Here is a 26176-nt window from a genome sequence, read left to right on the forward strand (position 1 = left end):
CCAACAGAGTTGTTGCCCCGCAGTCTCAGTGAGACGCTGATTCTTGCTCTGGCCTTGGAGCCGCGGGCCAGAGCCGATGACTCACGAGCAGGTACGGGGGACGGCAGCGGCTAACACCGAACTCGCTACGCGCGTGTCAGGCTTTACAGCACGAACTCGATGAATTCTTCCAACCATCCCACGCGCACAAGTGATGAAACTGACACACGGAAGGAGGAAGCAGCTCGCTGACGGCCAGACAGCTAGCGGCTGCAGAGCCGGGACCCAAACCGGGGAGTGGGGCTCCAGGGCCTACGGTCTGAACTCCAGGATCCATAGCCTCTCAGGAGAAGAGGACAGAGCAGGCCCTAATCAAGATGAGAACCAGCTGAAGGGCCCCCGCTCCCCGCTTGCAGGAGGAACCCTTTCCACAGCCTGCAAGGGAGGAGGAGCTGGGCATCCCCTCCCGGTTCTGCAGGCATCAAGGGCAGGGGAGCTGCTGGGCTCAGAGGACTGAGTAAGTGTGCGCACCAGGCACGCGCGTGTGCACGCTGGACAGCGAGAAGCACGGACAGCACCAGCCTCCAAGGGGGCCAGGAGCTTGACAGTTAGTGGAGTCTCTATGTTTTGCTAACAGAGGCAGAAAGCGGTGCTACAGATAGCACTTAATTTTTTAAAATCTTCCTTATACTATCACTGCAGCATATTGTCCTTTCTCATGCCATTTTGCTAAGGCTAATATTAATAGCACCAAGAATTTGTATTTACTGAGAACCCACTGACATACTAGCAGGAGACCAGGCAGGCAGGGGATGGCATCAGACAGGGGCGCCTTGCATTTTATTCCCGCTCCTGAGTCAGTTATCCTTGTAGTTGGACCTCAGCACCTTCTAAGACCACCAATGAGTGCGACCCACAATTCACGTCAGGACCTAACTCCAGAGAGCCTCTTCACCCCACTTCCTTCCTGTCCCCCTCCCCAACCTGTCTGCCTGTTGAGCCTAGAATCTGCAGGAGGCAGGGAGGCCATCTGGAGCCGCCAGACCTCCCCTCCCTCCCGTGCATGTGGGGCAGCCTCTCTGCAGCTCAGGGGATACAGAGCCCCAGCAGATACTTTGCTGGGCGAGAGCACCCTCCCACTTCACAGCCAGCGCCGAGGCACATGGCAGCCCTCTGGGAGAGGTGAGGAAAGCCAGACCCCACCAAGGAGGAGGCTGTGGAGTACAATTTAACTGCCTGGAAGCTGGCGTGTGATGTGTGGGCCACAGGAGAGAGCTGCACCCCTGCTCATGGGTTATACGGTGGGGGGGGGGGCGGGTAGGGGCATGGGAGGGAAAGGGCAGCAGAGAGCACAACTCACCCGAGGGAGGGAGGCCTGCACACCCTTCCTCTGCACCGATCCCCGAACAGCCCTGGCAAGCAGGAAACCACGCCCCACGGGAAGTCTTCCCAAATGAAATGGATCCAATCTGCACAACTCCCTAACTCTCGGCCTCAGGACCACATTGGTCAAGAGGCTGTTTTAAATTAAAATGGTTCACCGTCAGGGTGATTTTCCCCCCAACATTTTATTATGACAATTCCAAACCTGCAGGCAAGTTGAAAGGACTGTAAGAGAACCTCCATCCACTCACCACCCCCGTTCCACCATCAGTACGCAGCCGGCTGCTTCATCACACATCCCTCCATCCCTCCATCCCTCCATCCATCCATATTTTTTTAAATGCATTTCAAAGTGAGTTGCAGTTATCAGTGCACTTGAGGAGTGGTTTGTAATACAGCTCTGGTCTCTCCAGTGGCTTGTACATCATGCCATCCCGTCAAGCAAAAATAGAGGAAGTAAGAGGCACGGCTGGTGCCGTATTTACAAACAGCAAAGACACTACTCAGGCCAGAGAGACTGCTTTGTTTGACATGGTGAGTGTTGTTTCCCTTCCTTCTCTGTTTTTGGCAGCAATATAAAATGAACCAAATAAAAACCTAGCACGACATTCCAAAGTGTCGAAGGTTTGGTGAGGAGGTAGTATATTATTTCGTTTGGGGTGAAGTATGGGTGTGTGTATGTGTTGAAGGGAGAACTTGCTCCCCATGGTGACTGGGCATCTAATGTGAAAAGATCTGCTGCTCACTGAGAAGATGGCAAAGGTGCCAGCTGCTCTGTACTTCCCACCATGACGGTTAACTGGCAAGTAAACCCAGCTGCCTTGGGTACATCTGACATCACGAAGACCTGAGAGCTCCAAAACCCAGTCCACAGTCAAAGCAGTTGAGGGTGTCCCTAGATCTGGGGTGCAATTACAGAGTTAGGAGTCAAGGGCAGGAGAGAGTGCGAGCTGGCAACTCATCCAAGGTCACCACGGCTCCATGGAGAGGGACGGGACTCACTGCCAGAGACCTACGCCGTTCCTGAAAGCCTCCTACAGCACGTGAGAGGCATGGACGTGGCGAGAAAGAAATGCTGTGCAAAGAACCTGTGAGTGAGAGCAAGAAGCGCCCCGGCCCACAGGAGGAGGGTGGGCTAGCAGGTGGGAGCCGCTGAGGGCCGGGGGACCTCGGAAAGTCCTTATCCACGTGGCGTTTTGGCCTCAAACATTTGCCAAGTCCAACGCAAGGTCCCAGCAAGTCAAACTAGGAGAGAAGCCACGCTCGGTGAAACGGCTGAAGCCACTGGAGTGCTGTCCTCGGGGACTCCCGTGATGGCCCCAGTTTGTCTGTCAGGTGGTTCACCGCCTCTCAAAGACAATGGAAAGCAGCTATGGCAGAGAGGTGACGCATGCCTCGTCCTCCTTCACTCCCACGCAGACCGTGCCGTCTAAGCAGGGGATTCTCTGCCTTGGAACCCGGGCTTGGCCTCAGAATCCTCCTCAACACTGTCCTCCAAGGAGGTTCTACCGACTGGTGGGAGCCGGCCCACAAGGTGCAACCGCTTGCCACGTCGGTTTAAAGTTTCCAAGTCTCCCTGAGAAAGCGTGACCCATATAGAGTGTCATAAACTTCGTAAATCTGGTCACAATTTATCCTAATCCAAAGGTCTCGGACCCTGCACTCGGGCCTCAACCTGCCTTTCCCTCCACCTGCACGTACAGAGATTTCCACATCCTCTGGTCAGCCCTTGGCCTCTCCTAATGTCCTAGTAGGAACATGTTATTAAAATGACAAGGGTCATTCGGTCCCGTCCCCAGGCTCAATAACCCATCAATCACCAGGAGAACTGGAGGGGGAATGGGAACATGATCCTGGCTAACAGCACCCAGAGGGCGGGAGCAAGGACCCTGCATCAAAACAAAGCTCGTTTATAACGCTTCCCCGGCACCCTGGCAAAGGGCGCTGAACTTCATGACGCCTGTCTAATACCGCGCGGACACAGAAATATTTTCATTACACAGAGACAGGGATACTGAAGGGCATGTGAAAGCACTTTGTAAGCTGTGAGTTGCTACATGTGCAGCTATTACTAGTACCTTTGTTAGAATGACTGATAGCTAAGTGGACAGGAAGTTGTCGATGTGTCTATTTATACAGAATTCAGCAGCTTTCCATCAGCAAAACGGTGCTGGTGTGGGCCAGGGGCCAAGACGCAGCCCCCCCCCCCACCCCCAGCCGATCAAGGAGAATACTGGCTATTCAGAGGCAGGGACGCCCCCGAAGCAGGCGGGGAAGGAGCTGCCAGAGAGGAGGGAGGGGGCACGTGAGGAAGCCCCAGCGCCAGCGCTCTGTAGAGGTCAAGAAGGGCAAATCCTACAGGGCGGTGGGGCGGCGAGGGCAGGATCCAGTGGCAGAGAGGTGAGGAGGTGGCCACAGCGAGCGCGGCAACTCCCACAAGGAATCGGGCTGTGCAGGGAAAGGAAGAGATGGCGGGGAAAGAGGCTGGGGGTTTTGAAGAGGGGATATTCGAGCATCCTTCTGATCAAAGAGAAAGATACAGAAGACAGAACATTTTGGTGGAAGTGGAGGGATCGAGGGAAGAACAAACCCCAAAGAGATCACAGCAGAAAGAGGTTAGTGGGGTGGGGGGGCGAGAGAGAGAGGAAAAGAGAATGAGAGAGCGAGTAGCTGGGGGGTGAGGACTGTGGCCGGAGGAGCTCAGGCTAACCCCAGTCAGCTGCGTGAAAGGCTGGCGGCTGTGCTGGAACCACGTTCAAGTGTCACCTTGGGCAAGTCCCTAAACCTGACGATCATTTCCTCATCTGTCAACGAGGGCAATGCCTCCCTCGTGGGAGTGTCATCAGAAATACTGGTGTTAATGCACATCAGGCCCCTACCCACGGCAGCCAGCACAGGACCGGACCGCCCCTGCAGCTCAGCAAGGAGCTCGGAGGCCGCTGCACTGGACCGCGGTCACAGGGCCGTGCAGGCGTGACCTGGAGAGAGGGCTGAGAAGTCGGGGATCGTGCAGTGGGAGGGCACAACCTCTAAACGGGGGGAAGATCAAGGGGGTAGAAGGCAAGGATCTGCAGGAGCGAGGGGCGGGCTGACAGGGGTGGGAGGCGGCCAGCGCCCCTCGTCCTCAGGAAAAGGAGGTGTGGGCGTTCCTTCATGAGGTGGAGGATGAAGGGGAGCCTGTTTACCATGGAACATGGGTGGTGGCTAACAGAGCAGGGATACAACGAAACATTTGGAAAATGAGGCAGTAGAGTGTGCTGGTTAACATGTGGCTTCTGAAATCACGAGAGCCCGGGGGTTGGCCTCCTGAATCTATTTACCAGCAGTAAATGATGTTTAACCCCACTGCATCTCGGCTCCTTCACTTTAAAATGGGGCCTTATTAAAGGTGTCCCCACTCGTAGGGTTGTTGTATGAGTTCAATCACATAACCTGTATAAAGCGCTTAGTGTTTGGCATATAATAAGTGCTCAGTTAATGCTAGCTAGCTTCATCATTGTCGCTGTTATAATGGGAGTGTGTGGGGAGCGGAAGCTTGGAGTAGATAATCTCAGAGAATGGGAGAGGGAATCATTTCTGCGAGCTTGAATCAAAGCCTTCCAGGATTAGGGAGTTCCCTGGCAGTCCAGGTGTTAGGACTCAGCACTTTCACTGCTGGGGCCTGGGTTCAGTCCCTGGTCAGGGAACTAAGATGCTGCAAGCGGAGCAGCTCAGCCAAATTAAGAAAAACAAAAAACAAGCCTTCCAGGGTTAAAAGCTCCCATAAGGTTACGTAATCCACGCCCAGCCCAAAGCAAGAACACCCAGGGCCTGGTGAAGCTGCTCCTCGGCCCCAGAGCCTTGCACGGAGGCCGACACCCAGCAGCACCGGAGGCCCTGCCGGGGGGCACTCCAGCCCTCAGCAGGAAGGGGACAGCTACATGTCTGAGGCACGGCCCATGTGGCCCTCGGCCCCAAGCTGGGTTCCGGTCTGCAAAGGCCCAAGGCAGCCCTAGGGTGACCTCAGAGGACCTGCGTGAGGGCCCTGGGGCTGGAGGAAGGAAGGAGCCCGCCTGGGATGAGGCAGAAACAAGAAGTGGGTGTCTTCTCCCCATCCTGGCCCGGTCAGGAGCAAGGGTCATGACCACAGAGACGTCAGACCCTCAGGGTACAAATGTCTCTCCGCAGCTGGTCCAAAAATAGTTTCCATCCAGCTCAGGAATGCACTGCACTTCCCTTGCTGATCAGCTTCCACCCCCTCCCTTCGGCCTCCAGGAGGCCTTTCAGGCTGGCAGAGGGCTGAGGGCAGGGCTGCGCTCAGCTCCCCAGCCCCCCAGACAGGAACGGCACCTCCCTTGCTCCTGTCTCTCCCTCTCCCTATCCCACTATCTGCATCCCTCTCTCACACAAGTAGGTACTCTCAGTTTCTGCCTCACCCAAGCTCCCCCATGGGCACCCCTCCTCCCACAGCCCCAGCACCCCTCCTCCCACAGCCCCAGCACCCCCCTCCCCCCCCAGCCCCAGCACCCTCCTCCTCCCACAGCCCCAGCACCCCTCCTCCCACAGCCCCAGCACCCTCCTCCCACAGCCCCAGCAACCCTCCTCCCACAGCTCCAGCACCCTCCTCCCACAGCCCCAGCACCCTCCTCCTCCCACAGCCCCAGCACCCTCCTCCTCCCACAGCCCCAGCAACCCTCCTCCCACAGCCCCAGCACCCTCCTCCCACAGCCCCAGCACCCTCCTCCCACAGCCCCAGCACCCTCCTCCCACAGCCCCAGCACCCTCCTCCTCCCACAGCCCCAGCATCCTCCTCCTCCCACAGCCCCAGCACCCTCCTCCTCCCACAGCCCCAGCACCCTCCTCCCATAGCCCCAGCAACCCTCCTCCCACAGCCCCAGCATCCCTCCTCCCACAGCCCTCTGTCTGCCCATCGTCTTCCCCTCCTCTCTCCCCTCTTCTCAGGACAGGCAGCGGGTAAACAGGAAGTGGTTAAGAGAAAAAAGAAAAGGAATCGCTGTGGGCTGGAAAGCCTCTGCTCATTTGGGTGAGTTCCCTGCCTCGGAAGCCAGGTCTTGTCTGCGACGTGGACACCTCTGGGTGACAGCCTGGGCCCCGCTCCTGGAACTCTCTTAACAGCCGTCTTAAAAAGGGCAGGAAAACCAACCAGAGCTTTCTGTGCCTCCAGCCACCGGTGTCTGTGTCAGGGGTCCCAAGACGCTGCTGAGCCAGGAGGCCCACGGCCCCGCCCTCCTTAGCATCAGGTTGGGGTTGGGAGCTGCTCCCCGAGAGCCTGTGAACGTAGACGTCCTGGGCACTCACACAAGCTCCATGGGGAACCACAGCCAAGGGCGGGCTGACCTGTGGCCAAACGCACACACAACGCTTCCAGAGCGCCCGGCCTCTGTGTTGGGGCTTTGGACTGGGAAGGGGAAATCCCTCCTAAGAGGCGTTCTTTCTGGTACCTGGCTGACGAGCAAGTGAGGGTTACATAACGGGCCGGGTGTTCTCAGTGTCCCCGGGTCTGGTCCCCGTGGGAACGCGCCCCTCCCACTGTCTCAGTGTTCCCTTCCATGCACTGGCTTTGGTGCCAGAAAAAGGAGAGAACAGAGATTCTGGAAATGCACAGGACTTCTACCCAGTTCCCTCATGAGGGATCTTAGCCTGACTCTGGGCACCTCAGCAGAAACTAAATAAACCTCCAGGGTCAAGAGAGAAGTCACTCTCGAAAGGTTGTGTCCTTCTCACCACAGGCTTCCCGAGCCTGTAAACACAGCCTGTTCTTGCCAAGGATGAGTTACTGAGGAGAGAACTTGCCAACTAAGGGCTGCTCCTCTCAAAGACAGCACAGCTCTCCTCGCTCATCACCAACCCCGGAAGGCAGCTCTCACAGAGTCTCCTCAGACCAGCTCGGTCTCACCCTCGTCACTACTTGGAAGCCCTCGGCTGGGGACGCGTCTTCTGGACGGGAGCTACCGTGCAGCCTCACCTGGCTACTTGCTGGCTCTGGACAGCAGTCCGCTTTCTTCATCAATAAAAGAGGGACGGTGGTTTGTCTCCCTAATGGGATTGGGGGAATTCGTTGTACATGTGCAATAAAGAAATGTATGGTTTCAAGAAATTTCTAATTTCACTGAGAAATCAAGTCATTAAAATCTCTTAATAGAGAAACTTGATGGAGCACTTACAACAGGACAGGCATTGTTCTAAGCACTTTACTTGGATTTTCTCATTAGTAGTCCCAATCGCCCTACGTGGTGGTACGATTATTACCCTCGTTTTTGCAAATATGGAAAATGAGGCACAGAGCAGCCAAGTAATTTATCCAAAGTCACACAGCAGGCAGGTGTCAGGGCTGGGATTTGAACCACATTTGTTTGTCTCTGGAGCCCATATTCCTAACCACTATGTGTACGGCCTCTCCAGTATAATCTAGGCATGACTAAGTGATAAAAATTAACACAACACGTAGGATAAACGTTCAAGGTGACCCAGGGTGTTTTATAGTTTAAAAATACGCAACAGGTCCATCCCCAAGGCTAGCTCTTTTAATCACTGATCATTAAATCACTCTTGGCCCCATTTTCCTATCTGTAAAGTAAGGGCGGTAACTACGTGAGCTCTACCATTCCTCCACCGCTGACATTTGCCGTTCTCGGTCAGAGCAGGAGAAATCTGGAGAGCCTGGTACAGACTCCGGCTTAAGCTACAGGTTATGGAATAGTAGAGGAGAGAAGGCATTTTGGGTGCAAAAAACAGGATGCATTCAATTGTGAGGATGAATACATAGAGTGCACAGCTTGGAAGGGAAGTATTTGAAAAGGAGAGTTTGACGAGAATGGGTACCCGGGGGGTAGACATGGGCCTGTTTGTATGCGTGTGTGTTTGTAAGTGTGTACGTATATAAAAAGACAGAAGGAAGGGAGGGAAGGAAGGAAGGGAAAAAGGGAGGGAGGATGACTGTGGAGGAAAGAAGACCTTAGGGCTAGATTGAGGAGTTTGAATTTATCCTGGAGTCCCAAACGTCCTGACAATAAACTCCCATCACTAGAGGGAAACTGAGAGCCTCAGCTGGACGCTGCAGCGTTCTCCTGGTTGAGTACTCCTGCTATGGTCTGCCCCTTCCCCAAGTTAGTGTCCACGTGGCCTCCTCCATCATTTTCCTAAAATGTAAACGATGTGATGACACTCTTTTGCTTAAAATCCTTCAACAGCTCCTCACCGCCAAAAGCACAGCTTCCACATGTAAACTTTGTGCCCAACATACAAACCTGTTACGAGGCCTACCTCTCACATCTCTTCACTTGCCCCTGCGCCCCCGGGCACCCCAGGTTCTGGTCATTTCAAACCACTCCAAGCCTCTCAAACATGCTGAACTTTAGCATAGTTTTGTTTTGAAACAATTACTTTGGCTGCAGCATGGGGAGCAGATGAACTTGGATGGTGGTAGCACAGATGGGGAGAAGACGAATTTCAAAGAAATATGAGGTGAGTGGACAAGACTTACAATAGGATAGGCATTGTTCTAAGCACTTTACTTGGATTTTCTCATTAGTAGTCCCAATCGCCCTACATGGTGGTACGATTATTACCCTCGTTTTTGCAAATATGGAAAATGAGGCACAGAGCAGCCAAGTAATTTATCCAAAGTCACACAGCAGGCAGGTGTCAGAGCTGGGATTTGAACTACATTTGTTTGGAGCCCATACTCCTAACCACTATGCGTACTGCCTCTCCAGTATAATCCAGGCATGACTCAGTGATAAAAATTAAAACAACACATAGGATAAATGTTCAAGGTGACCTAGGGTGTTTTATAGTTTAAAAATGTGCAACAGATCCATCCCCAAGGCTGGCAGATGGAACGTAGGAGTTGAGGAGAAGGTAGGAAAAAGGATAATTCCTGGGTTTCTGGCTCGTACAGCTGGATGAAAGATGGAGACAAGGAAAATCAGGAGAGGATGACAGCTGAGAGGAAGATCATGAAATCAGGCTGAGACATCCTGAGACCGAGGTTCATTCAAGACATCCAAGTGGAGCTAAAGGGAGCCCGGGAGCAACACAAGGGTAACTGAAGGTGTGGGCACAGTGAGATTCCTGAGAGAGACTCTGCGGGAGAAGACGTCTAAGCTGTGCCTTGGACAATCTCAGCACTGAATGCACTGCCAGAGGAGAAGGATCCCACAAAAGAGCGTACAGTTTTGACTGACAGTGGGGAGAGAGCTCTTCCAGGCGGGCGTGGCCAACAACATCAGCTGTCACTCAACAGTCAAGTAAGATGAGAGCCGAACAAGCCTAAGATGCAGCAGGACACAGCTATTCAGGACCTGGAAGACCTGTTTTGGTGGAAACATGGGCCTGAATCCAAATTGGACTGTGATGAAGGCTGCCTGGGAGGTGATACATCAAGTCAGTGGGTGTAGACAAATGTTTTGAGGAATATGGCTGTGAATATGGAGGAAAGAGGAGCTTGCAGGGGGGCGGCGGGGAGGGTAAGGGTTTCTCTTTTTCTGTTCTTTTTCTTTTCTTTTCTTTTCTTTTTTTAAGACTGGAGAGTCCTGGCATGTTCTAAACCTGACCAGAAGACTTGGTTAACAGGGAGAGTATAGATATACAATCACTTATCACACGGATATATTTGTTTACGCATTTGCCTCATCTCATTGGCTTGCAAACCCATACAAAATCAAAGACGGTGTTTTATTTTTGTTTGCCTAACGCCTAGCATGGTGTCGGGCACACGGTAGATGCTAAGAACGTGTTGACTGGTGGAGGCTCTGAATGACATCAGGACAAGCCTGAAGTCCTGGGGAAGATACCCGATGCTGGAAATTAGAAAAGGAATGAAGTATTATTGATGCTTATAAACCTAAACGTGATTCTTGAGATATTTCAAATTCTTAACAAATGCCCAAGGAACCCAGAGACCTGAGGATGACACGAGAAATCAAGACTAGGAATTCTCTTTCCTGTGGCAACCATGGTCATGGTTGAACAGAAGTCACAGGCTTTGCACCCGATCATGTTCTTGCATATTGTTCAGATTTCTCCAGCAAAACGCTCTTCAGAGATGTGAACAATGATGCATCCTCAGTCTCAGGGCTCGTTGCTCCCCGTCCTTGGCTCAGTGTCAATGAACCAGGCCTGACAAGCTCAACTGAAGGTGCTTCCCGATAGGTGATGTCCTGAGAAGCCCCTTACCCTTTGCCTTCATCTGCTGAACTGCATGTTGCATTCTGTATCTGATCAGCAAAATATGACCACTACTAAGCACATGAGGTGATGCTGCTTTAAGCTAAGCTTCCCCAAACCTCAAGAATACTTTGAGATGATAGCTCTGGCTAGAAAGCCAAGACTCCACTGTCAAAGGCAACAGAGCTCTGTCAAAGGATATCTTTGCCTTTCTGGTCTTAGCACCTGGTTTCTTGATGCCCAGCTGCCACGTCCCTCTAATCACTACTGCATTCCACACGAGGGCACCCAGGGAAGGACTTGGTGTCTGGCCCAACTCTATCCATCACAGGGAGATTAAGGCAACGGAGGGAAGATGGAAAATCCTGAGTTCCTTAATGAACTCACCTTTCCAGTTTCAAAGGAGTGTGATGAACCATAGTCCTCATAGGACCCTAAGAATGCTGGCAGGCCCTTCTGGGGAAATGCCAACAGCATCTGGGGAGACATGAACTCACTCCCCTTTCCCCTGGTCACTGCAACAGGATGAGAGGGTTACTATTTTCAACCTGGAAAACTCTCGGGTTGTTTACCAGTTGCCATATTCCACCCTCGGTTGGCCACTGTTCAGAGCCTGCAGCAGCACTCTCAATGGACACAGCTGGTCTGGAATGTCACATGAGTGGGCCACGCTGAAGCCTGGCTGCCAGGAGCCCAGCCAAGCCAGGAGATGGCAGGAAGCAGCCGCCCAGAGAAGAGCATCCCCTGAGGGTTAGGGTAGGTGAGCTTTTCCTAGGCCAAGGTTTCGGGCCAACCACCAGCGGGGAGCACGGCCAACATGCCAGTCTTCTCAGCCACAGCCTCCACCACACACGGCTGATCAGTAACAGTCACCTCAGTCTCCTGGTAGAGGAACAACCACCAAATGAGATCATGCATGCCAAGAGCCAAGAGTGTTTTATACATTAGAAGAGGCTAACGAAGGCTCATTTAAGGAAAGTGGGTCCAGCCTAATCAATCCCAACAGCCAGACACCCACTGACTACTGAGAGGAACACTCTGTGCCTTTCATCAAATAATAGTCATGAAGGGACGGGTACTTCGGCTGGTCTCTTGCTCTGCGTGTGTCCTTCGGCCTGGTCTGCTATGTCTGATCTATCCTTATGTAACCCAGAGAAACTCACTTAGCAAAACAGAGACTAAAAGTTTCCTAAAATTTTTGACCAGAATAAAAGAGCACTTATGAGGTAAGACTTGGAAAATCCGGGCTAGATGCTTCAGTGGTGGCAGGAAGGGCTGAGCTGGTATTAAAGAGACTTGGGAAGGGTCTCGAGCTAATCCAAATGTGTAAAATTCGGTAGTGACGAGGTAACTATTTACCTACAAGGTTCTCCTCGTCTGAATCTATCATCAAGAATCTCAAGGTGCTTTAAGTCCAGGTTCTGGGCCTCAATTTCCCACAATGTAAACAGTCAGTGCAGGTAACAGACAGTTGACCCACTGTGTGTGACTGGTGGTGGTAGAAAAGGCAGAAGATGCAAATGATCCCACTATTTTGTGCTTGCTCGTGAAGAGCACAAAATACTAACAAATTAGCCTCAGTGTGTTTCCAAGGAAAAACCTCTCAATATACTAAAAGAGTGTGTTAAAATAGATTCTATTTATTATGATTATTATCATTATTATTACAACGTTTGCCTAAAGGCCAATGATGTGATGTCAAATAACATACCAACCTGGGAAGTATATTCCTGTAGCTTAAGGACGGTGGGCCATCTGATGAAGACTTTTGGGGGTGATGGTTGTGGGCTGAGGGCAACAGGCAGGGCTCAGGAAGGTGTCCAGGAGAGAGTGAGACCGAGCAGGACCCTGTGTGGTCTTCCAGGGACAGACCTTCCCCCTGCCCTGTGTCCTCCAACTCTTTGTTTGTAGAAAAGCTTTAACCTCCCAAGGCTTCCCAAGTTCCAAAGAGCAAATTTAATCAGAGAAGTGGAAAAATGCAGGAACAAAGGAAAGCGGTCAAGCAAGACAAAATAATAGTTTAGCCATAAAACAAAGTAAAGGACCCTTAGCTCCTCCTCAAGGGCTATAGATGACATCCTGAGCCATATCCTTGAGTTGTTTTGCAGAAACTAAACCCCTCCCCAGGTAGAGGAAGTTGACAGCATGCTGAGCACCAGCACATAGTCCCCACACCACAGACCCCAGACCAGTTGGAGGCAGAAAACTGATAACTGAGATTTCCCAAAATATCACCCTGTTGCCTCACCACAAGCCAATGAGAAGAATGCCCATAAGCTGATTAGGCACTCTGCAACCCTCACCCCTAACATTGCCTTTAGAAACTCTTCCCTGAAAGCCCTTAGGGAGTTAGGGTCTTTTGAGCATGAGACGCCCATTCTCCTTGCTCGGCACCTGCAATAAACACTGTGCTTTCCTTCACCACAACGCAGTGTCAGCAGATTGGCTGTGATGCATGTCACCCCAGTTCCTTTCATTAACAAGAAGATGCAAAACTTCTGGCAGACTGAACTCACTCAGAGCAACTTCCAGACACCAGCGAGCGTTTGGATCTGGGTGGAGTCCTTAGGTCAGCGTTCTGACAGTCAGGAACACTTACCCCAAAGGAAAACAGGGCTCCATCCAATCCCACCCCACCCCACCCGAAGCACTGAGCAGCAGAGTCCTGTAACCAGTTATGTCACAGTTTCCAAAATCAAGACCAAACTCTAAGTGACGGCTCAACACCCAAGAAACAGAAACAGAACAACAAATAGAAAATGAACAACCACTTCAGTCGCCAGAGGCCTCCCATCATTTTCAATTTAACTAAGAATGGAAGATTTTCTAATGTGTTATTCGACAGTATCAAAAAGTGAATGCCACCTAATTCTATACATGACTAACATCTCATCTTCGGCATGTCTCATGGTTTTCCTAGGATTTTCCTTTTTTTTTTTTTTTAAAGTTTCATTACTTCCTTCACAAGCCAAACTCCATGACCTTGGATCAGGCCTGAAGTTCAAAGGCATGAGCAGAGTCCTCATCCCAAGCTCCCCTGTCTGCACACTTCCCTTTCTAAACAGACAGAAAAGGGCAGTGAGGTGAAAGCCAATGCTCAGATTACTCCATTTTTCACAGTCACTGGTAAATTGTTGCTTAAGATGTTTCTGGAATCAGGATCTGAGCAGTGAGCAAGGGCAGTAAGGAAACTCCATTCCCAGAGCTGAGCTCAGCACATGCAACAAGGCAGGTTCTCAAAATGGCTTGCCAACATGCTTCTTATCTTTCAAGATCTCACACAAGTCTGGATGGTGGAAGTAAGTGGTTCATGTGCTCATTCCTCAATCGAAGAAAGTTTCTGAGGAGTGGAAAATTCTAGGGACAGCAAACGTTTAGAAATTAATTCAATACTGTGAGCAACTCCAACTCTGTACCCCTGGTACCCAGTACAAAACCTGGCCCATGAGGAATGCTCAGTGAGCTCTTAAATGAGATGAATGCAGCACTCTACCTAAAATAAAATGACCTCAGTGACAGACCAGTATCTGCAGCTGCACCAAGGTCAGACACTTACTACACTACAGTTTTTCCAAAGAGCTTTCTCCAACCTCAGGCTGCAAGAGGCTGGATGACTCCAGAGCGGAGCAGCCCAGCTCACCTGGTTCATGCAGCCAGTCTGAAAGGTGCATTGTTTTGTTATGTGACTAAGCCCTAAATTTCAGTACCTTGTTGCCTTTCAAATGAACTTGAGCAATATCTGGATGCAGATGGAATTCTTAGAGAATTCCTGACCACTAGATAGATGCCTATTGAGAACTTCTGAAACCAGCCTCTTCTGATGCCATGAATGTCTCTGATGCTTATCTTTGTGGAAGAAAATCTTCCTCCAGGAAGGGAGGGAGGAGGAGGACAGCTCAAAACACTTACTCCACACCCTGAGTGGGGAGGCAGAGTGCAAGGAGCTTTACAGTTACTGTCCTATTTGATGCTTACAACAACCCTCTGGGGTATTTGACAGATAAGAGAATTTGTCAGAGAGGGTAAGTGAAGAGTCCAAGGTCAGAGGTGGAAAGGGGGAATGCCAGGTTTAGAATCCAGATTTGAACACGCGCTGGTCCTCAAAGGTCCTGGTAAGTGGTCTTTTGTGGAAGTATCTTTACGAATTACGGGTGTACCATTCCTTACAATCATAGTTACTGAAGAATACTGTATCAAATTCTGTTCTCATAGCCACCGTATTCTGAGTACTCCAAAATGGAAGATGACTCTCTTGGTCTCTGCTGTCATGTGCATAACTAGGATTTCTATATTACCAGATAAAGCACACTGCTATGAGGATATGCTTTAGAGGGAGAGGAGACCTTTCTCTATAATGCATCTTTGTATTTGTAAATAGCATCCGGGTAAACCATCAAGAAACTGACTAGAGACTAATATACATGAAAAGATGTGAAGAATTTTCTAGGCCATCCCACCTGAGGCACACAGTGGTAGCAATGCCACCAAGAGACCCCTTTCTTCTTGGGAAATTAAATATGTCAAATCTTGGTTCATTCAAAAGGTACTTTTTGAGGCCTTTGTCATGGAGCCACATTCCAGAAGGTCCTATAAGTCATTTATGAAATATGCAAATTGCAATGCAGTGACAGAAGGTAGAGCTGTGACCACAGTCCCAGAGATGGCCACCAGGATACTTATTGTGAGTGTGAAAATTACATTTCTGAAGAAAACAGTATGAATAGGGTGAGAGGTATTTTTATAAACATATCTGGATAACTGTTGCCATGGAGGTGTTTCACCTGGCAAGAATCAGCAAGTCCAAAGCTAGGACTTAATGTCAGAGGCACTTTTACCAGGAGAGGCTTAACATAACCTTGTGATACTTTCTGGAAAACATCAGCCCAGACCAGCAACCTGTGTTTGGATGCTGGCTCTGGCCACTAGGAATGATGCCACTAGTGTCACTCTGCATATTTTTTTTTACATCTGAGAGAAAACTCTGCAGTGGCCCCTTGACCTCTAACTGCCTGCCACATATTAAAGGATTCATATAAATTTATATGGACAAACTGGCCAAAAAACCTATTAGATGAAGTAAAATATATGAGACCTTACTTACATATACTTTTGGGATCTCACAGTCACAAGACCAAAAGCATTCTGTTCAAAATTCTATATTCTATTTGATGTAAATTTTCTCAATATATGAAACCCAAGAAGTAGACTATTAGCAAATTATTCCATGTACGCCAGTGCATGCATTTTAAGTACAGAGACTGCTGGAAGCATCAGGGTTGCGACTGATTTCAACAGTTTACCATAACGGAGTAACTCAAATCCCAGGAAATGCACTGTTTGGGTACAGAAACCAGCAAAGAACAACAAAGTTTGAGCAGTAACCTTTAATTACATTGAAAACAACTGAACAGACCATGTCCTTCTTCACATGTTCTATTAGCAGAGGGATTCTGAAGGGTCTACACTTTATGAGACTCAAAAGAACAGAAGCCCTCACAATGGCCCCATAGCTCCCTTTGTACACACAGGAATAGTCTACGGACAGAACCACTCTCTAAGTTATGTTGCCTCTAGAAACCAGACGGAGAAACTGCAGCCCTGGCTGCACACACATTCCCATGACAGTGTGTCACAAAAGTAATAACCAAGTTGTTCAACTGCTTCCAGACGTTAGTCAGATTTGCTTCACTACTAACTTTTACGATGTATAACATATCACAAGCCTGTAATCTCTAGCCCGTCCCCTCAGTCCTGTCTCTTGGTTGGAGGTAAGGACCGGAGCCTCTTACAGACGGAAAGACCAGAGAGAATTGGAGGAGCTTCTCTCCAGGATGTCCCCACTGGTCCTGGCCTGGCTCTGCCTCAGCCCCCGTCTGAAGATGGACCAGAACCACGCAGCTACCGTGGGCCCAGCTGCAGGGGGAAGGGCTGAGAAACACTGAGAGAACGCTGAGGTCAGCTGCTTGTGAGTCTCCGAGTCAGCATCTTCAAGACCAGAGTCGTTGTTGAGAAATAAGACCTCTCCCCCACAAAAACCCTGAATGTAACAGCGATCCAAGAGCTCAAAACCAGCGGGCCAAATTCCGGAGAGGGAGCCCCAAGCTGACCACGGGAACCAGGAACTGGGGGTGGATCCCTCACCCACCCGCTGCTGCCTCCTGAACAAGCTGGAGTGTTTGTGAGACAAGGAACGAGGAGCTGGGTGCTACATCGACGGCCCGGAGGATCGGTCCTGCCCGGAGCTGGGCGTCCTTCCTAGATGATCACACGCCACAATGACCTTATTCCAGAAACTACTGTCTCCAGGAAGACCTGGATAGTTTCAACTAGTTGTTGCTTTCACAGTGAAGGGGTGGAGGAGGCTAACTGGGGAAAGGCAGCCAAGTGTTCTAATTATTGATGTGTTCAAGTAACTCAACTTCAGGCACTTCTTAGGATGTAATATTATATGAAAAAAAAGCTACAAAATTGCACACATACACACACTTAGAAAAAACTTAGAAGGAAAATCTCTTAAAGTATGAATGATGGAATGGTGAACAATTTCTTTCTCTGAGAACATTCTAGACCGAAGAACAATCCTACAGCTAGTTGGAGTTACTCTCTTGACTGACAACACACTTTAGGAAGGGATGCATGTGAACCAGTGAGGGTAAAAAAGTTCTTTGTCTGGTTCACCAGATGGTTCAGATTAATCCTGGTCACCAAGAAGGAGACAGACAGCTCAGACTGACCACACATCCATCAACTCCCCCTGTATTTTTCAAGCTTTCCAACTTCAGGGGAACGAAAGACATCTCAGCTCAGCAATTCCGAGGAGTTAGTGACTCAAAGCGCCGCACATGTGGGAGCCCCAAGGGCTTTTTAATTTTATTTATTTTTTTATATAGCATTTCTTATTAGTTATGTCAATCTCCCAATTCATCACAGCACCACCCCCACCCCTGCCGCTTTCCCCCCTTGGTGTCCATATGTTTATTCTCTACATCTGTGTCTCTATTTCTGCCAAGGGCATCTTGAACCTCCTGTTTCCACACCTGGGGACACAAGAGAGTCTCTCATCACGACAGGGCTGGATGGAGCGAAGGGAGGAGCGAGCACCCAGCATCTGGCAGGAGCCTGAAATGCAAGACTAGCTCAGGAGGACTGTGGGTATTCACTCAGCTACAGAATACTCCAGCTTCCAAAATGACCGGTTCTCCTTACTAAGGCCTCTCGCGCCTCATGTACCACCCGCCCCACACCTCCAGGCTCTGTGCTGTATTATTTTCGGAGGCACATGACATCTGAGGGAAGGAGGGGAGGCAGCCCCCACGTGCTGGGCCCTGTTTCCTGCCAACCACCGTGCTGGGTCCTTTATCCACGTCTTCTCTTTCAGTTCTCAAAGTGATGCAGAAACAAGGGAGGGCTGGGGTGTTTTTAGAGACAGGAAAACCCAAAGTCCAAGACAACCCAGGCAGTCGGGCGGATAAACCATGGGGATGAGATCTGCACAGATCATCCGACCTAGCAGCCCTGGCTCCCAGGCAACACACACACAAGCAGCCTTCTGGACGAAGACACATCAGAGGATTATTTCTGGTACCTGAGGGGTAAGGAGGGAGCTCCGTGATAATACTTGCTAATATGTTAAAAAAAAAAAAAAAAATTCACGGCTGAAAGCCAATTACAGACACAGCCAGGCTTCTTGGAGCATTTATGGAGGCTGCTAAAGGGAATAGGCAGTCCATCCATCCCGCCGTGCCGGAAGTCCTCAGCAAAGCCCCGACTCACGGGGAAGGCGGCCCCGCCTGCACACTGGACAGCAGCTGTGGCTCCCAGGAGTGTGTGGCGCTGACTCTTAAAGGAGCCAGTGGTCAGCAAGGCAATGTGCCTTAGACACATTCTCTTACTGCTCACAACAGCTCTGTGCCCAAAGTGACACAAGTAGCACGTGGTGGTGGTGGTGGTGGTGGATTTAGGCTCGGACCTGCCTGATCCCAAGCACTTTTCCTGCTAATCCAGACAGAACCATCCCGTGGAACCACCCAATCTATCTCAGAAAGACTGGACCCTGTGGCCTGATCAGCACATCAAATCCTGACTCTTGCCAGCTAGCTGACTCTTCTATGACATTATACGTCCTACATTTTCTGGAGCAATTCCGAGTTTGAGCATGCCGGTTCCGTTGCACCCATGGGTGGGCTCACACTTGTCTTATGATGCATTCTGCCCCCGGAGGCCTCACGGGCCTACGCTCATCTGTGCAACCCTCTGCACTTGTTTCTCCCATGGAGGGATGGTTACCCCTCCCGCAGTGACAGATCATTTATATGTTCTGATTTGCTTCCCATGTTTGTGCTTTATCTTCCCTGCCACCCTCTTAAGTTCCTTTTAAATCGACACTTTACCACTGGAAGACCGTTCACAAAGAAGGAATCCTGGAAACAGAATACACAGCAGTAGAAGAAACTACAATCCTGCCTAGAATTGTTCTGCTGACTCGACTGCAGGTGGCATGGTGTCGGACAGAATGACCCTTTAGAGACATGATTTTACAGTATCTCGTCAGAGCGCAACTCCCAGAATGGGAGCTGCCAAACTGTAATTTAACTGGAACCCATGTAAAGTCCTATGCTTAGATTCAAAAACTTAAGCGCCCCAACGTGACACAACAGAAACTTGGCTTGGCTATAGTTCATTCAAAATATTAAAAATCTTCAACTTTTGGTATAGAAGTTAAAACCAAGTTCAACGGTACAATGTGATTGTTTAACAGAAAAGAAAAAGTGAGTGTTGTTAGGATGTGTTAATGGAAGTGGAACGTTCAGGTCACAGGAAGCAAATGTTTCGCTGAACTCGGGGCTGAGCCCTCGTTACCCAGATGACAAATAACACGCCTGATTCTGAGAGGCACACTTAACAGAATGATAGAGCCTCAGAGAAGGAAGAGACCTGGTGTCTAGCCTGGATAAGAAAAGAGAACAGAGAAACATAAAGAAGTTCTCAGACGTTTGACAGTTTGTCATGCGGAAGAGGGAGCCTAAAATGTGAACCGCTGAGCAGAAGTGACTGAGAAACGATCTTCTGTTTGATATAAAAGGAAACTTTCAAATCATGTCTATGCGAGGCAGAACGATGGCCCTCAACGATGTGCACGGCCTAATCCCTGGAATTTGTACCAGCGTTACTTTACACGGTAAGAGGGACCCTGCAGATGTGATTAAGTCAAGGATCCTAAGATGGGGAGACTCGTTGGATGATCCCGTGGGTCCAACGCAAATCGCAGGGCTCCTTATAAGGAAGAGGCAGGAGCCTCAGAGCAAAGCAGAGGTCAGAGTCAGAGACATATCTCAGGATGCTACACGGCTGGCTTCGAAAACAGAGGACGGTGCTACAAGCCAAGGGATGCAAATGGCTTCTAGAAGCTGGAAAGGGCCAGGGAACAGAGTCTCCCTTAGAGCTTCTAGAAGGAATGTAGCCCTGCTGACACCTGGATTTTAGCCAAATAACACCTGGATTTTAGCCAACCCATTTCAGACTTCTGACATCCGGAACTAGCATAGAATACATTTGTGTTGTTTTAAGCCACTAAGTCTGTGGTAATTTATTAGAGCAGCCATAGGAGATGAATGGGATGTCTAACAAGGGAATAACCTCTTCTGGCCCCAGGGAGCTCCCCGTCCCCAGGGGCAATCAAGAAGAGGCTGATCACCTGTGTCAGGAATGCTGTGTGGTTAAGTCCTGGATGACCCACGACCGACCCCTCCAACTCTGAGAGTCCACATCACGCAGCAGTGCCACCTCCTGCTTTTGCATTCGACACACTGGTCCCACCCCCAAGGTGTGCCCTCATCTTCTCCCAGGAGGACTGTGGCAGGAAGTATAAAGCATGCTTTGGGGATGTCCAAACGGCACCCAGGCCTGTGCCTGGCTCAGAGCAAAAGTGCTTGCGGGGTGCCTACCTGAGCAGAGGACTCCTTTGTTCCTGGCACAGGAGAAGTTGTCGCACTCGCAGAAGGGCCCGTAGATCTTCCCAAACTCGCTCTCGAAGCAGGCGCACTGGTTGCAGCTGCACTGCCCGCGTCCGCTGCACAGGGGCTTGCCCTCCGCTTCTCGGCACAAGTTCTGGTACCCGCTCTGGCTCTCCCCTTCCTGGCACTCGCACCTGGTGCCCAGGTAGCTGGGGTTGCACTCACACAGGCCGCAGACGTAAGTCCCGTTGCCGCTGCATCTGGCGCTGTCCGGCTCCAGTCCTGCGCTGCAGCTGCACCTGCAGTCGTAGGTGACCCCCACCTCCAGGCTGTCCCGGAATCCCACGGGCCGCAGGGTGAACATGGGCTGCGCGTGTTTGCCCGGGCAGCTCCGGGCCTCCACTGACACCTCAAAGGATGCCTGCGCAGGAGAAAGAGAGGGGACGTGGTGGCCATGGTGCATCTGGGCCTCCCGCTGTCTGCACCAGCCTCCTGATCAGCCAGGGGCCTGGCCTGAGCACAGTTCCTCCAAGGTCCTCAGTGAAGAACTGGGGCCAAATCCAGCCCCTCCCCACACTCACCGAGGGCCACTCCAACGGCCCGAGGAGGAAGAGGCCCCGGAGACAGCAAGCCCCTACCCAGGAAGGGCGTATTCAGGCGTGCCAACATTTGACAGGCATCATGCTTAATTCTTTAACGTTCATCATCTTTTTTACCTCCCAGAGGAAAAGGGCTTCCACAGGAAGGTAGAAAGATTCACTCAAGGTTACAAGGTTCTCTTTCTCCCCTTTTCACTTCTATCCTATGCTCTTCCCGTCTCCATTTTGAAAGTCAACAAAATCTTCAACAATATACCAGGCACCTCCCTCTATGCCAGGTTAGACGTGGCTCCCTGAACTCATGGGGCGCTGTGGTCGAGATGCCCTGGCAACTGCCTGCCCTTCTGCAGAGGTGTTTCCTCCCCTGCCGGAGAAGGGAGAGATGGCTCTTGTGTCCCTTCCAGCGTATGTATCTCCACACAGACACACCTGAGCCTCCCTCTGCCCCAGTTTCTCTCTGCGTGATCCTCACAGCTGTGTCTTTCACAATCAGTCCACGGTCCAGAGGCTGTAAAGAAGCATCATTGCCACATACACTGACAGACTTTTTCTTATTGAACAAAGCATGTACAAGAGTGTTGCTAACTCTCGAGCTGCTTATGGGTTGCCATGGAAACAGGCAGCAAGGTGGACCTCGCTGGCAGATGGCAATGGAGGAAAGATGCCTGTTAGCAGCCCACATGGCTGGGATGTGAGGGAAAGCAGGGACGCTGCTCGCTGTGATTCTCCCAGGGAGTACAGCGTGATTCCACTTTCCCCTCCCCGCCACCACGTGGTGAGAATCATCCAGCAGGGCCCTCCAAGCAGGGCGCTGTGGAAATCTGCAGACAGGTAGCTGGCACGCCCTGACCAAACACCATCCTGAAGTCCTTCTCCCCTGAACCGACAGAGGCCTGGTCTCACTCCAGAAACTGACCCACCGCCTCTGGCCCAGACGTCTTTCTTTTTCAAAAGGCTCCTCAGAACATTCTGAAACTCAGAACAAGTTAGGAACCACTTTTAGCTACTGGTATTGTTAGCTCTATTATTTGGGTTGGAATAGAACTGGTTTTTAAAAAGCCATCAATAACCTGCTTTACTGGGTACTCTTTAGGTAATAAAGTATATTTTGAGAACACTCAAAATATCTTTTTCTAAACGTTCTACAGAGGGCTTCCCTGGTGGCGCAGTGGTTGAGAGTCCGCCTGCCGATGCAGGGGACACGGGTTCGTGCCCCGGTCCGGGAAGTTCCCACATGCCGCGGAGCGGCTGGGCCCGTGAGCCATGGCCACTGAGCCTGTGCGTCCGGAGCCTGTGCTCCGCAACGGGAGAGGCCACAGCAGTGAGAGGCCCGCGTACCGCAAAAAAATGAAATAAAAATAAACGTTCTACAGATCCTTGTCACTTTGGGATCTTTACTAATTCTAAAAGGCCTCCCCTCTGTGACATCTAGGGACACCCCCCCCCGCAGGGTGGGAGCCGGAGTGCGTGAGGCTGAGCAGGAGACCCCGCTTCCTAGGTCCTGGAGAGAGTCTGCTTGGCAACAAGACACCAGGAGTCGGCATTAGTGAAGCAGTATCACAGCAGACACCATCAGACAGGTGCGCTGAGGACGATGACCAGGAGCCAGGGTCAGAGGACGCCGGGCGAAGCAAGCCAGCTGCAGACAGTGGGACGGGCCCACAGCCCACCTCCACGTTGGGGGTGGGAGGCGGCAGAGAGACTGGCAAAAGCACGTCCACAACCCGGTCCCAAGGCCCTCAGGTACAGGTGGGCTCTCGAGGTAAGGAAGAAAGATGCGGACCCACCCAGGGCACTGCAAGCTGCCTAGCGGTTACCAGGTGCTGAGTACTACGTGCACCAGGCCCCGTGCTGGGCATTGCCACGCGCATCTCATTTACATGCCCTAGGAGGAGGCGTCCTCATTTACCAGAAGGAAAACGGGGCTGGTGGGCTCCGGGAGCTTAGTGCTGGTCACACAGCTGGGGAGGGGTGGGGCTGGGCCTGTGCTCTCCTTGGCATGTCACCTCCTAGAAGTAGGGAATGAGGCAGATGTCCAGTGTCCAGACCTGGGTAGAGAGAGAGAGGCCCGGCTCACAGAGGGACCACTAGATGGGAACCCACCCAGTAGTGACCAGAAGCTCCTGGTCAACTTTCAACCTTCCTGCCTTGGGCTGGGGATAACCTGAGCCCGCAGATGGAAGGACAGGGAGGCTGCATCTGACCAAGGTGCCACGGGGCATCAAGAATGTGGAGAGAGATGAACATCCCTCCCGCTGAGGCTCGGAGAGACGCCTACTACCTCCCAGGGGAATAACTTTGCTGGACATGTTAAATGGAAAGCCCGGCCCCCCACAAAGGCCGCTGCGGGTCAGAAGTGGAAAAAATTACAAAGAAACAGCCTGGACCAAGAACCAAAGGCATTTAATTATTGCAAGACTGTGGGGAGTGTCCATCTGTGAGCATAACCTTCCCCCAGGAAAACTGGCCTGCACCAAGGGATCAAGTAACAAGAGAGGGAATTAAATCTCCTGGGCCTCGCAGATGTCTGTGTTTGCTGGAGAGGGAGTGGAAAGGTTGGGGATGCCCCTGAATCAGTGCCGGCAGCTGATCACCCAGGATTCAGGACGATTCACACACTGTCTGCCCAGTCTAAGGCCTGGCTTCTAAGCAGGTCCCCGTGGCCTTCTTCAGCCAAAGCTCTGGTCTAACCGAGGTCCAAGCTGTCGGGCCCCCTGCAGCCTAGCGTGCAGCCGGCCACCTGATAACCAGAGAACAGGTCCATTTCAGCCACCACGTCTCAGGTCCTGCTGGGCACAGGAATGCTATAAAAAGCACTTCGGCAACAGCGAGTCAATCTGTTCTGCTACTCCTCCCTTCAGAGTCCATTTCCCTGAGGGCTCAGGAAAGAATCCAGAGAGTCTGTCAGGCAGCTGGAATGAGGCTTCTCTTCCCTGATTACTGTGGACTCTTGAAAGGGAAGGCTCCCCTGTTCCAGGAGACTTTCCGTTTTCCCACTCCGAGATTCCAGAGGAAGGTCGCGGACACAGCAGTCCTCCCTCCCGCCCAGTCTTATTATTTGAACCTCATTGGGATGCTCCTGGTTCCCGCACAGGGCTGCCGGCCTGACCACCCTTTCAAAGGGGCTACCCAGCCCCCACCCAAATCCACGCTCTGCAAATGCCAAGTCCACTAGGAGCTCGCTGAGACAAAGCGTTGGGCATGGGCAAGGGGTGGAGAGCCCCAGGGGAGGGGCCGGAGAGCGGGACGCTGTGGGAAGCCCCCAACGGGGCTCACTGGTTCCTTTGTACCGGGCGTTAGTGCCAGTCGCACAGCCAGCCACTTGCATACTGATTTGTCAAAGCCAGTTCATGAGAAAACTGACTCCCAGTGGCCAGGCCCACTCAGTCAGCCCTGGTTGATGCTGGGAGGAAAATTAGGGGAAAAAAACAGAAATCACTGGATTTGGGACTGCAAGATTTCATGTAAGGAATATTTCTCTGAGGACAACCTTTGTCCCTCACCCCCTACCACCTCCCCTTGCTTCTTGCCTGGACAGATAGATCTCTTAACCCAGAGGTCACAGGACAGTCACAGAACCATGGCCTCTGATTGGAAGTGACCATGGAGACGGTGCCCGCCCACCTCCTCCACCTCTGCAGGAAGCTCTGGTTACAGGGAGGCGAGACCTGCCCGGATGCCCCTTGAACCCAGCTGTCCCAAGGCTCCCTCTCCCCCATGGGCCATGTCCTTATCCACAGGCCAGACCCCGAGATGCACTGGATGGCAGTTACACCCTGTCTGCTTTCCCTAACCCCTCTCCTCCAGTGAGCCCCCGGGCCCTTCTGCTGTGCTCTTTACTCCTGCCTACCCTCCTCGCCATTTCTTACTTACCCAGAGCCCTCCCAGCTCATGGCACTAAAGAACGGAAATCATGCCAGCCAAATAATGCCAGACACCTTAGCTTGGCACGTATGTCCTACCAGTTGGCCCAATCCCGCCTCTGCAGCCCCAGCTCCTCTCTTCTCAGTTCCCAACCCACTCCCCGCCTCAGCTGCTTCGCACCTGTTCACACCTTCTCGGACTCACCACTAATGGGGCCTCCCCACTCTTTTTCTATGTCTGGAAAACTCGGAGCCTCAGCTCAAACAGCACCCCCTCTGCGATGCGGGGCCCTTCTTCCTTGGGGCTCCCGCAGCACCAGGCCCGGCTTTCATCACTGCCCCCAACCCTATGGGGTTGACTCCTGCACCTACATTTCCTGCACCAGATTTGTCCCCGGGACAAATGTCAAGGGGGAAATGCCCACATGCTCAGGAGCAAACCTAAGTCCAACCATCAGCTCTTTGGAGAAAGTTCAGCCCGAGATGAGGGACAGAAGTACATCTCTCCTTCAGCAATAAGGGGGTTGAGGGGAAGCCCCCCAGTTCTCCCTCCAGGCCAGCTCCGTGGGCACGTGCCCGTGCAGTCACACAGAGCCCCACGCTCAGAAGGGCCCGTGCTTAGTTTAATGCTCTGCTGTCATCCTGAAATTCTTTATTTTTTAACAAGGACCCCACATTTCCATTTTGCCCTGGATTCTGCCCCCCACTGCCTCCAGGGCCTCAAAGAGCTCACCTCCGGTGGCCTGCAAGAAGCACTGGGTCCGGCTATGACAGGCAAGTGGCCACTGCTCTGTGTCAGCGTGTTTCCACCCACAGAGCCCTGGCGGCAGAGCCGGGGGCCATGCGACTGTGGCCTCTTGGGCAGAGAGAGGAAACAAGGAGCCAGCATGGCAGGCCTGCCTTTGGGCCGCTGTCTCAACAGGACCACGGCCCCGGGGACCCCAAGGGAGGCTCTCCCTGGCCCGCCCATGTGGAACTGCTGTGGAGGGCGTGGGAGAAGCACCCTTCTTCCTTCCGTTTCAAATGCTCTAGAAGTCATCCAAATATGTCTGAGATTTTCCACTTTTGTGAAAAATGCCACTTAAAATCCTTTCCTGTCTTCTGGACAATGTTCCTATTTTTCCGAAGTACCCTATCCTAGCAAAAAACAAAATCTGTACACTAGAGTGTCCGCACAAAAGTGGTGATGATCCCACCTTTAGCTCCTCTGAAACTTTTACTTTCAAAATGC

At 51.6% G+C, this 26176-nt stretch overlaps 1 protein-coding gene across 6 annotated transcripts in view; it reads right to left on the reverse strand.

Annotated features, from left to right (window-relative positions):
• The window catches only part of ITGB5 (integrin subunit beta 5), a 125095-nt gene that overhangs the window by 10241 nt on the left and 88678 nt on the right, over nucleotides 1-26176 (reverse strand). For all 6 annotated transcript variants that reach the window (XM_027106912.1, XM_027106896.1, XM_027106931.1 and 3 more), the window contains one exon: nucleotides 20475-20904. In XM_027106912.1, the coding sequence (XP_026962713.1) occupies nucleotides 20475-20904 (430 nt within the window). The remainder of the gene's footprint in view (nucleotides 1-20474; nucleotides 20905-26176) is intronic.

Source organism: Aethalodelphis obliquidens, unplaced genomic scaffold, assembly GCF_003676395.1.
Source record: "Aethalodelphis obliquidens isolate GAN/ISIS:26980383/991018 unplaced genomic scaffold, ASM367639v1 scaffold1, whole genome shotgun sequence".
NCBI classification, from domain to species: domain Eukaryota; kingdom Metazoa; phylum Chordata; class Mammalia; order Artiodactyla; family Delphinidae; genus Aethalodelphis; species Aethalodelphis obliquidens.